Source organism: Pleuronectes platessa, chromosome 20, assembly GCF_947347685.1.
Source record: "Pleuronectes platessa chromosome 20, fPlePla1.1, whole genome shotgun sequence".
NCBI lineage: Eukaryota > Metazoa > Chordata > Actinopteri > Pleuronectiformes > Pleuronectidae > Pleuronectes > Pleuronectes platessa.
The window spans coordinates 19,130,149-19,142,827 of record NC_070645.1 but is presented as its reverse complement, the minus strand read 5'-3'; the positions used below and the strand labels follow the sequence as shown (position 1 = coordinate 19,142,827).

At 40.5% G+C, this 12,679-nt stretch overlaps 1 protein-coding gene across 1 annotated transcript in view; it reads left to right on the top strand.

Moving 5' to 3' along the window:
- Nucleotides 1–10,841: 10,841 nt before the first annotated feature.
- LOC128425681 (cadherin-12-like) overlaps nt 10,842–12,679 on the top strand; it is a 60,633-nt gene continuing 58,795 nt past the window's right edge. Inside the window, 1 exon segment of the mRNA XM_053412410.1 lies at nt 10,842–10,864. Within this exon segment, the coding sequence (XP_053268385.1) occupies nt 10,845–10,864 (20 nt within the window). The 5' untranslated portion in view covers nt 10,842–10,844.

The window sequence follows — 12,679 nt, the reverse complement described above, 5'->3', positions numbered from 1 at the left end:
TTGTGCTGCTGATCTAATATTCAGGCAACCACTTCGAATTCTTTTGCATTAATTTTCGAATTATTAAAAGGTAAAATATGCTCAAACTGTCAAAGGGATTTCCACATCCAGAAGAAATACGTTAAACTCCCTGCGGGTGGATTTTACACATCAGTGCACAGAACTGTAAGTTCATGGACAAATCAATATAATATCAAATGTGTTCTACACGTTAAAAATGATCACGGCCCGAGGAAGAGTATTTAAAAAAAAGCACATAAACACCACAGCTGCGTTTTATCTGTTGATGTCTCAGAGAAGGGCGAGCGTGGGGCTGAGAGACAGCAGCAAACACAGCTGAAATGAAAAAGGTAAAAACAAAGAGCATTAGAGCAGATGCACAAAGCGACGCCTCACTCCAGAAGAAAGAGAACAAATCAGGCTCCTGGCAGTTTGTTAAATGTGATCACGCGTGCAAGAGGGAATTATTTTTCCTTAGGTTACCTGCGTTTTAAAATAGAACAGCTGCTTTGCAAATACACAGTGTTTATGTATTAGTTAACGTGTCAGCTGTCTTCTGTACTACAACCTTTGTAGAAACTGCAGCAGCCGAATAAAACGATGACCACTGGTCGATCGGTCAAACGCTGTCAGCAGATTGTTTACTGTCTTTGGGCAGCGTGTATCGATAGTAGAGCATAAAAGTGAGATAATAAGAGATGATCACTGGTTTAATTTTACTTCTTCTACATTTTTTCCTTAAAAAAACCTCAGAAACAAATCCAGCTATTTTTCCCGACAAACTTCTGAGTACTTTACTTTTTGTGTAGCCTTCCCCAGACCCGTGCTTGAACACAATCCTGTCTCTGAGCTCTGCAGGCAGCTCCTCCAACCTGAACTTGTGTTGTTATTGCCATCATCTAATTTATTCTGCCATAGTTTGATTACAGCCCTCTTTGTCCAGCTGTCGCTCTCCTTCAAACACATCAACCCCGACTGGCCATCGGGGGAAAGATCTGTGCGTATCGTTTGGTATGAAGAGCTGTAGCTGAGTGCATTCCCATGATGGGTAGTTCTCAGCGGGCAGGCAGACCTCAGCATTACACCTCCCCTCCCAGTGCACCTGTCAGGAGTTCATGAGAGCATACCGCGTGTTCACTGGGCAATCTCAATAATCAACACTCCCAGCTGCCACCACACATTGAGCTGAATCCTGTTGGAAACACTGATGTGTGATGCGTGTGCTTTTCCAAATCGTGTCCAACCTGTTGAATTTACCAAAGCAGACTCAAGTTGATTTGTAAAAACATCTCGAACATGAAAGTAGATGCAGAGGATCTGAATACTTAGTCAATATCAGGTTTTACTTTACAAAAGCAAAGGTATCTCAAGTTTGTTTTTTAATTTGTCATTGTGGGGGGATCTTTTACTTCAGCACAAGGCTGCAACATAAAAATATGAAGAGATCTGAATAATTCCTGAAAGCACTGTAGACTTGGCTTCCACAATTTAAACGTGTTTTCATTGCTTTTATATCAGTTGCACAAACATTTAAAATTGAAAAACTTAATTGCTCAGTTGGTTTCCCGATTAGAAACGCACTTGTAGGAACAGTTCCTCGATATCCAACCGAGATCTATATGATGTTAAAAAAGAAATAAATAAGCTAAATGTGTTATGACTCCCAGCGTTTAATTGGAGAAATATGTTCAATAATGAATGATGCTGAGATTTAACCCTGGAAAAAGCCTCATTCCAGTGTTTGAGCCTTTCATACCGAAGTTTCAAAAAATAACTCGATAGCCCTTTTAGAAGGGTGGATGTTAAAGCACTCGTGAAATTTCCTACAAAAGACTCCATCGAATAACAAGATTGACATAACACACAGGTCCTCGTGATTTCATTTGATTCTTCTGAGACACACATTGGCCGTGCTGACATTCTGACACTTTGTGCTGGGAGGAATATCGATTCACAGACTCAGTGGGCATCGGTTTGACTATCCACCCTCATCGCACACACACTCTAAAATCGATCAAACTTTAGAGTGCAGAAAAACCTGCTTGATTCTCAATCACGTAATTAGAGCAGAAACCAGGGAAGCAGCATATTTCTGGGTTACACTGGTGTTTTATCATTCATCAGCCAGGCGTGTCATCTACCACTGATTGAATGGACATTTCTACCTGGCTGCAGCTCTATAAACCTGCACACTCATTCTATGTATATACTTTTCTAAAAGTTGATGAATGCCCTCATTTAACAACAGTAATCCATCCCATCAAACCTTTACATGGGGTCGTACAGTAGTTCAGGGTCAAGCCTCTTCTCAATATGCTGCAGGTGTCGGGGGTTTCTCAGTTGATCCATACAACATGTAATACTTTGGCCTCTTGTCATACGGAGTAATTAAGAAACACATTGAACCCACATACACGCTGATTAATGAATGTGTAAACTGAATTAACATGGTAATGTGCTGCTCCCGCTGTCAGGATTAGAATGGACTCCCTGCAGTTACTATGCATCTTCGTGAGTATTTACCGCAGCAGATGTGGTCCAACAGCAACGCTACCTGTGGAGCTGGCTTATTTAAAAGTTATTTACAGTTCATCTAGTGCATGGCCCCATAAATCAATTCATTTGCGGTGACCTATAATATTAAGATTGAATGCCACACGTTGCCAAACACCACTGGCTATTAGGAGCAGCAGAGCAGAACTGGGGGTGGTGGGCCGTCGTGAAAGTATTAACGTGTTTATTGTCCTGGCAATTATCTTGACCAGCCCTCTCTGTGTGCTTGACATTCAGGGTGCACATGAGATCATGCTACATTCACGTCATGGGACGGGGCTCATACAATGATCGTATTATGGAATTAACCTCATCCTGAATCAGTGAAGCTTCTCAAGGCAAAACAAATATCCTCAGCAGAGTAAAGCAACATGGGAAAGTTCCCCAACATGCATTTAAACTGCCATTTGTTTATAATTCCAGGAATGAGCAGTTGTTCATATGTTGAAAAACAGAAAATAGAAATTTCTACCATGTGAGACAACTGAAGGGAAAAGAGAATCAGCAGATTCAGCCGTTTCATTCACAGTGGATGAAAACTTCTGTGGCACAAAAATGTTCAACTCCTTATCCTCCGTTTGATGTTCGTCCATTTGATGTAGACGACTGAATCCATTTGAGGCATTAAATAATTAAGCAGACCTCTCTGTGTTAAGATTTATCTTAAATGCATAATGGACTACAGCAGATCTGCTCTCAAACATAATTATCATGAGAAATTGTTAAGATGTTTGAATACGCTAATTATTTTACTTTCGGGAAAGGGAAGCTCAACGTGGTTATGCCAATAAAGATTATTGCAATGTTGTCAAATATTGACAAACATGAGTTTACAGAAACTAAGATAACAGTGTCAGAGTTTCTGTTTCTATTCAATGATTCTAAATGTTGCTTTGAAATTTATCATTAAATAAAAGGGTAATAGCGTAGTACATTAGTTAAAGGACTTTGTTCATATTAGAGAGCAAATAAATACTCTTCCTGGTAGTTTGAGTAAGTAAGTGTTTGAGTGGCTATTCAAAAACAATGTCAACAAACAAACAAAGAAAATATTTGTTGCTTCCATCAATGATGCCAGTTCTGCTAGAAAGAAAAAATCAGCACCATGGACAGTGACCGATGAGCAACATAATGGAAGTGATGTTTTCAGTTATTCATCTTATTCAAAAAAGTAGGAATAACTAAAAAACACATTTCATCAGGATACTGCCAGACCAATAAGATATATATTTTTTGATTTTTGAGTCCATCATCACATTACATTTATGTGCATATTCAATAACACAGACCAGCCAGAGTCCAGCCACTTCCTCCTCTGCCTCTGTAAAGTCTTGGCTTCATTAAGCTGCTGCTTCATGTAATCGCCAGTTTCCCCTTTTAAGCATGTCAGGCTACTGCTGTGGTGCAGGAATATTCAATTTACACTTTTCCTGCGAGTATATTAAATCCATATCCTCAAGTTATCAGATCTCCGTCCTGCATTCTGCTCGAGTCAGTATCCAGTGCACGATGTAGAAGTGTGTTTGCTCTTGGAACTGCACAGCTCTCTGATCAGTGTTTACTCTGCGTTAGTATATTCCTAAGCAATTCAGGTTTGCAACTACATTTCAAAATGTTGAAATATGAAATCAATATTTACGTTTCAACAACACATACAGGCAGCAGAGTTTGTCAGCGGGGATTGTGAAATGTGTAATTAGACCTCTTTGCTGTTCTTTTATCATCAGGTACCAACAATAATAAAGCCTGTGGAGGTGGATTTAATCAGGTCGTTCAACCTATTGTCGGCTGCGGCTACATAAAAAACAGGAAAACAATTTTGAACAAAGCTCTGAGTTTAGTAGAGGAGTAAAAGGAATGGACAGAGTTGTTTTCGGGTTGATGGTCTCCATTAGCGAGGAAGACTTTACCGGAGATAAAATGTGTCCTTGAAAGTAATTTCCTTAACCGAAAAATATGGAGCTTGTATTCACCTGATATCTTCATTGCTGTGTGTTCAGCCTTTATACAAGAGCTTGCTTTCCTCTGGTTCAGCTGATGACTGAGCATTTTGTTCTGGACACTTTCTGTACTTCCAGGTGCATTTTTTGACACATTAAATTTATCTGTGCAAACATAAAGGGATGATGTAATTATTTGTAGGGGTTTTAAACTACACATAACGCTGACTCTCATGAGGCGGTTCAGCTTTACTTTGAATAAACGTTGGCTTCTTCTGAGAGACACTGCAGAAATTAACGATGTGGGCGCTTCACTCCTGTAATGAACAGGAGAGGGGGACAAGGGCCACAGCGAGCGACCCTGACCTCGATGAAAGAGCACAATCGAGTGGCAACGACAAAGACTCAATGTGCAGCGGGAGATTATTGGTATCAGACCCAGCGACACGTGGGTTTAAAGTGACACAAGGACGGACACGTTCGGCTTTGTGGATGCATTCACTGTCCTGAGGAGGGGGGGGCGCAGATAGCAGAAAGCATCTCGCCAGGTGTCACTCAGGACTAGAGCCATGCAGAGAAAATTGATGGCAGGTGCAAGAAGGAGGCAGGAATGATGAAGCCTTTCACTGCCACCAATCCATATCAGTGCATCCAGGATGGCTGTGGCATCACACCGTGTACAGACTGTGTGTATGATGCATTTTCTTCCTTCCTGCTAAACGCAGCAGATCCCACGAGGATTGAATTTACAACAATTTGATGTAGGAAAATAAAGCAATTTGATTGGATTCCAAATCAAGATCGGGATCAATCGTAGAGTTCCACCGTGAATCCATAACTCAACTCACAGTTTTACCCCATATGACTGTCTCGTCCCGTAGAGGCAGCGTTAGAATCTGAGACTTTATATCTGTTCAGTTAGGAACATCCTTTCTTTTACAATATGTCAACATGATAAGGAGTCTCCATCCCAGATCAAATTTCCCTGCAACAGAGGTGGAATAGGGAGAGGAGGCACAAAAAAAAAAACACATCTCAATTCTAGTGCACATGCTGTGCCAGAAGCATCATCCTGGTGGAAAACGGGACAGTTAAAATTTGCATTTAGATTACTGTGGTAATAGAAAAACCATGGCGATGAATCTTGTTTCTGAGAAAGAGACTAATGTGGTTGTATTTGGAATACAATGGTAAAGTTAAACGCTCCGGGGGCGAGTCTGTATGAAAAGATGCGTAATAAAACAATCATAATCAACCCGTCTTTATTAAACAACATCGGCTAACATGTGTCATGTAAAGTAGTTTGAGACGGGCGTCATACTTAGAAGTAATCTCTTGCTCACCTCAAGTTTGAGGTTTGAAATTACTTCTAGAGATTTCTGATAGAATACAAGGATCAGAAATACTGTGGCGAGTAAAATACAAGTACTCATCAAATACCAAAGCAGGTTTTCTTTACTGGAAATCACTGCTTAACTGCTCCAAAACATGCGAAGAAGAAGTTTCTGATTAGCCAGAGCTAGCTAAACTCCAATGTTTTACTTCACGCTGGAAATCCCACAAGTAAAATGTAAATATGTCATTTGTTTTTGTTTTTCAAAGGGTTTAACCTGAGTCAGGCCAAATACCAATGATAGTAAACATCTCTTCCATTAAGGGTAGCATACGACCGTAAAAATACAGTTATATAGGTTGTGTACTTTGGAATATAAGAATCTGTATATCTACAACCTTAACTGTAAAAAAGAAGGGGACTATACAGTATAACCGAAATACAGCAGATTAACCATTTCCTATATCTCTAAGTCCAAAAAAAGTATTTGCCACACACACCCTGCCAAGTGGTGATTTTCATATTCATGAGCCGCTAGCTGTCGATGGTGCATACCAAAGGGACTTCATTTGTTTCCAGCTCTCCCCGTCTTCCATTCGCCCAACTGACGGCTCCACGGCATCAGAGCCACTTAATTAAGCATCGGCAGGCCTCGGCACGCACAGACACTTTTTAGAGCTGTCTGAGATAATCAAATGAAAAGGCGCTCATCAGGTGAGAGTTCCCCCATCAACTACACTCATTACTGTGGAAGCAAAAAAATGCAAACAAAAGGAGGGGAAACAATGGAGCTAAAGAAAATGTATTCGGTGTTAACTTATTCTGCAGTTACTCTTCAAGCTGCGACAGAGCTGTACGCTGCAGCGCTGCATAACAACAAGCTGGCTGCGACTCGGCACTGTTTGTATTAGCCAACCGATGCTGACACACATGGTGCTTTCAGGGGGTTTTAATTTCTCCGACAAAGACAAATTTGTCACATGAATGGCAAACACCGAAGTGTCAGATGTGGTTGGGATTCAGCTGAAAGCCGAGGTGAAGATGTCCGCCCGATTGAGCTTCAGTGAATAACCATCTTTTTATCTATATATCTATTTGTGAGAACTCAAAATGAACAGTGGAGCAATTCTACTCAGTCCGTGATTGCAGAGTTATTTTTTCTTTCTTTACCTCACTAACCTCAGGAGATAGTTTTATCACTTTGTGGAAAATGGGACTTATCTGTTCACTGCATCAACATGATAAGTAACAGAGGCTGCGGCTGATGTGAGGACTGTTACCGGGCGAGAACCTTTTGATCTGAATGTTGAATATAAGACACTATATCAAAGCTGCCACGTACAATAGCAGACAATGGAAGAGGAGAATAATCAAATTCAAAAAATACAATTAAATAAATCCCCCTCGGGATGAGAGGAAGTTCCCACACTTGTTGATTAGAACACGGACTGGCACTTTCAAAATGCAGCAGAAGTGAACGTGGCAAGTTCCTTTTTTCTAACATTAAACTGGAATGGAACGCTGCCCGTTTGTTCTCGCTCTCTCTCTCGCTCTCTCTCTCTCTCGCTCTCTCGGTCTCATATCTAATTTAGTGCCATCTGCTCAGTCTGGGTGTAAATCCGAACGCGGGCTGACTTGCTCGCCCAAGCTTTATCTGTTAACATTTAGCAATGTCTAATTAAGCAAAAATTTGAAACGCATTTGTCTGAAAAAAAAGGCTGCGGACGAATAATGACAGTCATAACAGTTTGGCATATATGTCTGTCACAGCCAGGGAATGCACATATTAGATCAGAGGTAATTAGAAGAACACAACAGCTGTAATAGGCGAAAGCTGTTCATCCGTGATTAAAGAGGCCAACTTGCAGCACATCAATTGTTTTCTCATAAAATTCCAGTTGTGCAGATGATTGATGAAGGTTCCGAATGCAAAATACCTATAAACATGTTTCCCAATTCACCAAAACCCACTGAGGGCTCGATAAAAACCTAAAAATACTCCTTTGGATAATCTGATAAACACAATACTAATTAGCTGCGCTGGATCAGATCCACGATACTTAATCAACGCTAAGTTGGCTCAATGCAGGGGTGGTAAGTAAACATTACACCCCCCCCCAGCAACCAGAAAGGAGCAACAACAGCTGAACACCAGATTATCTTTGTAAACTGCATGGTGGTTCAATAGGCAAAGTACATTTACTGTATGTTTTATGAATGAATATGTAGTAACCATGTTCATGTGGCAAGTAAAGCAACTTCATCTGGAACAGCTTTCACTGCTCTGCTGCCTGTAACTGCAGAGATGTGTACAATTTGAAGTTCTGTATAATTAACACAATTTATCCAAAGAAGTCAAACCTCTTAAAGACAGTTGGGGACAAAATTATGTCATTGTCTCTAGATTATTATGGATTATGTATATTCTGCACACTTAGTAATACAATATACTTTACAATAAAGAAAAGTAATTCAAAGTTAACCCCTCAATGATACTTTAGTTCAATTTATCCCTTCGTTAAGGGGTTTAACCAATGACTTCATTTAATGTTCCACATTTAAGGGGACGTTAAATCCCCCCTCTCCCTCACAAAGTGCGGGGATAACCGATGCATTAAATGTAGTCATTTAAAGGCCTCTCAGTTAATCGTGCATTAGGGAAAATAAAGACATTTGAAACTGGCTTTTTCAGAAAGAGCGTTACTCCCTTGTCAACTTTGGTGTCTCCCGAATTTTGGGTCTCACACCATTAAATTAGCTGCACGACGATAGCAAGACGATTTGTGGTTTAATTGACTGAGTGAATCATTTGTTTGGTGGGACTGTGGGACACCAACGCACGTCTGCGTCACTTGTTGCATAAAATACAATTATAACGTGATTTTGCAGATTGTCAGAAAACACCAATCAACACTCACATTCACTGACGGTTAATCAATCGTGCGTTTTCTCCTGGAAATGAGGTGCAATCACTCCGCTGCAGATCCATCCTTTGTGTGACATTAAAACAAACTATTAAACAAGGATATTCCTGATTATTTTTGACTTTATTTTCCCATTGAGGACCTAAAAAACCCTTTTATTATTTACGTGATAAAAGATTTAGAGATATTTCTTTCCTTTCTACCTTAAAAAGACATATCGGTGTTTGACTTTCTGCCCAATGCTACTGCTCTTGTAATAATCTTACTCGCCATCTTTTACCTCCTCTGAAAAGAGAAGACATTGCCTTCAGGACCATTTAATGACACACACTGTACAATGCCAACAGGGTTCAGAACTCAGCGTTATATTCTGTCTTCTCTTAGTTCAAACGGAAGCAGCAGGGGTCGAAGCACTATCTGAGTTTACACTGCAACACCCTGCAGCTGCAGGTAAAGCGAGATTTCCCCCCACCCGCTAGTTTGGCTTGTGGGATCGTAGTCAAGCTGTGCGGTGACAGGCCTCGGCGTTCACACCTTTTAGTTTAATGTTCTCTCACACAGCTCAGATCAGAAGAGCAGTGGCAGCTCCGACTCAAGGAACCAGGCTTCTGTTTTCAGCTGTTCCAATTCAGAGATATCTTTTTTTTGTTTTTTGTTATGGAATACGTGTGAGTGTGCAACGTGTCACAGATTATTTATAGCATCGAAAATAACAGGAAGAAAAATCTCTAATTCAGGTCCCGAGCACCTAGCTGAAGGTGCACATATCCTTCTTAATCATAACCTTTCAACAGAGCCATATCTGTTGCATCACAGACTTTGTTGGCAGGGGATTTAGATGTGTTCACGCTGGTGAGAGCTGAGTCAGTGTGGTGCTTCTTTATTGCCTCAGGCTGGTTTTGTCTCCCGAGCTAAGCCTTCCATATCTTCAGGGGGAAAAGTTCATTTTTCAACAGCGAGCCCTCCTTTGTTCGGTAGAATACACGGCTAATTTATTTATCACCATCGCTGGATTAGACTCAAGGTGATTCACCGTCTCAGAGTGTGTACACTCACTGATATGAGATGTTGTTGGAGAAAATTGAACTTAAGAAGCCGTATCTTCTCAGAATAGGATCTGGGATGTTTCTTTTTTTCTGAACGAGTACAATGATATCTGATAATCTGCAGATGCAACAGCAGCTCCTCTGTCCTGCAGGAATACATTTTAAGAGAGTAGGGACATGGCAGACATTTAGTGATTGTGGCTGAAAAATAATCTCTGGAGAGTTTCTTGAGTGGTAAATTAAGTCGTGGCCTTAAACAATTCTGGTTCAGTAATAATCTCTTGTTTCCTAAAACCCACGTCCATCAGGGGTAGACCTCCCGACCTTGAAGAGTCTTAAAAGTAAAAAAATAAATATATAATTGAGTAAATACTTATTTCTGGTATTGTAGTTACTTTCTTATTCCTATTACCTCTCCTTCAGAACATCTGACACCAGCAAAAGCAGAATTTCAATCCCTTTAAGTCTTACCGGTACAAGATAGAATCTCTGTATACGTCTGAGTTTCCCATGGGAATCGAGACATGTCCGTTTACCTTTGCAAGGGACTTCAAAGAATTGTCCTTGTTTGATGAACCGTCCAGCGAGAGCGAAGGAGGGAGAATGTGAAATAGAAAAAATCAAGGTCAAATGTGTTCCCGTCTATTTATGGATTCTAGCTTACATCTCTTGAAATCACATTACAACCTCTCCAATCCTTCCTGACTATGAACATTTGCTTTGGACATGTCTGTGAAGACAAAGGAAACCATGCTTGCTTGAGCTGTTCTTCTTCCTGAGACTGTAGGGATGTGTTGGTAAAAATAATATTCATATCAATATACATATAAACTACTTTTAATGGAGAAATAAACACTTGAACAAACAGCAGTATGATGCCAACTCAGCCAAAACGACAAAAGCATCTTTAGGTTTCCTATACTGTAGCCAGCAACCAGCTGGAGTCAAGATGATTTTATTATAGATGTCATGTCGTCCATCTTTATTTAAAATATATAGGCATTTGATTAAAGATCAAATCATACCCTTTTATAGTGGTGTAACAAATATGTTCCTGCTACACAAAGTGTGAATAGATGGGCAGGTCTACACTGATCCATTTATTGTTTAGTCATTAATCATCACAAATTATTGTTTCACTTCCAGCTACAATCGTTAATTCCATCTATTTGCTTCCGACTTGCACACAGAGCAACTACAACAATTATGTATTGTGTTCCTCCTCGAACACACAGGAACACTGAGTGAAAGCATCCAGTGTAGACAGAGAGAACTGACCCTGCCGCAGGTCTGACGTGCTTTGAATAAGCTGCATTGGGTTTAAAACGAGCTGTAACAGACCGGTGAATATCTGCCGTCCTCGTAGACTGCGTAAGGCTGGAGCTATGTAAAACAAAGAAGGGACCAAATGCCACAGGAAGGAGCTGAAGAGTCCCTCATTGTGAGAGGAGCCACCTCAAAACTGTTCACGCAGCATAAGTCACCGGGTCAGGAATGATCTGGAGCCATACGTGCTCGAGAACCGTCTTTCTGGATGAGTTGCTATAAACCAATGGTGCTCGATGCCTCGGGGCGAGAAGGGCTGCTTCATTTCATCTTTCACCGCTGCAGAAGAAGATCATGTCTCCTGACTGAATATTTGTCTCTGTCAAAACTTCAAATGTCATGATAAGATATGATAAGATGTGATAAAAAGACGGCCGAGCACGGGATGATCAGTGTAAAACCAAAAGGATGGGAAGAAAGATTTGTAGTGTTGAGTCTTCAATGAGCTGTAATCTCTGGTTTAACTGAGTAGAAATTATAAGGCCTGAGTAAACTATTCATAAGGGTTGACGTGACGTTTGAATATTATTAATATCATGTTAAGGAAAGTCAGTTTCTCTCCCATCCTCCGTGATTCCTGTTGTCTCTGGCAGGAAGGTGTCACAGGGAAACCGTAGGAGTGACGGGAGCGACAGACGTTTCATATATAGCAGAAGAAAAGAATAAAAAAACTGAGTTGACATCTCTTGTATTCGTCGCTGCAGCAAACCTAACCTTGTCTCGTTTGCTTTTATTGCCAGACTGTGTCTCTGGAAGTCACTTGTCAAAGCCCTTTGCATGTCGAACACTGTGCATGTTGCCCAAACTCAGGAAGTCGGGATCAACTCATTATGGCCCAGATCTAAATCCTCTGACTTTACACAGCTGCTGATTCCTAGGGTGAGACAATGTGTTTATTTATCATATAAATATGAATCCGACACTGAAATGTCAAATTTAGACGAGTTTCAAGAGTTACTTGATTGAAAGTTTGTACGTTGTTAAAGTTACAAACTGGAGCTCCAGCTCACTTGTAACTGGTCAACAAACAGGTTTCACTTCGGCCTGCTACCAGTTCACCAACAGAATTAGCATTAATCAGCGTTTTACTGATATGGTGGCGTTGGACAGATCCTTCAATATATCCCCCTGATTCCCAGCCTTGGAATGAAATACTATTTTACATCATAATTTCTAACAACCTATCAAAAAGCTGCGATTAAATGGTTCAGTGATATATTTCAAATCACCATTTTTGACTTTAACTACAAACTTTTTAATACAAAAATTGATTTCTTGAGTCCAACATTTCCTTTTATCCATTATTGGCACGCTGTAAAAAAGTAAACTTCAGAAGCAGCCTTTCCCCAACACAACCCCGAACCCTCTGCAAAGTCCCGGATCTGCTGACATAGCACTTAAGTGAAGTAAGCATCAAGGCACATTTATCACAAAAATAGCCCTGGCAACAGGAGACGTCGCCATTTGTCACTATTAAAAGAATGTGTTTTGGCTTCCTGTCTTAGAGTCCTAATGAAATCAATGAAAGATAGAAGTGTTGCTCGGGACAAATCTATG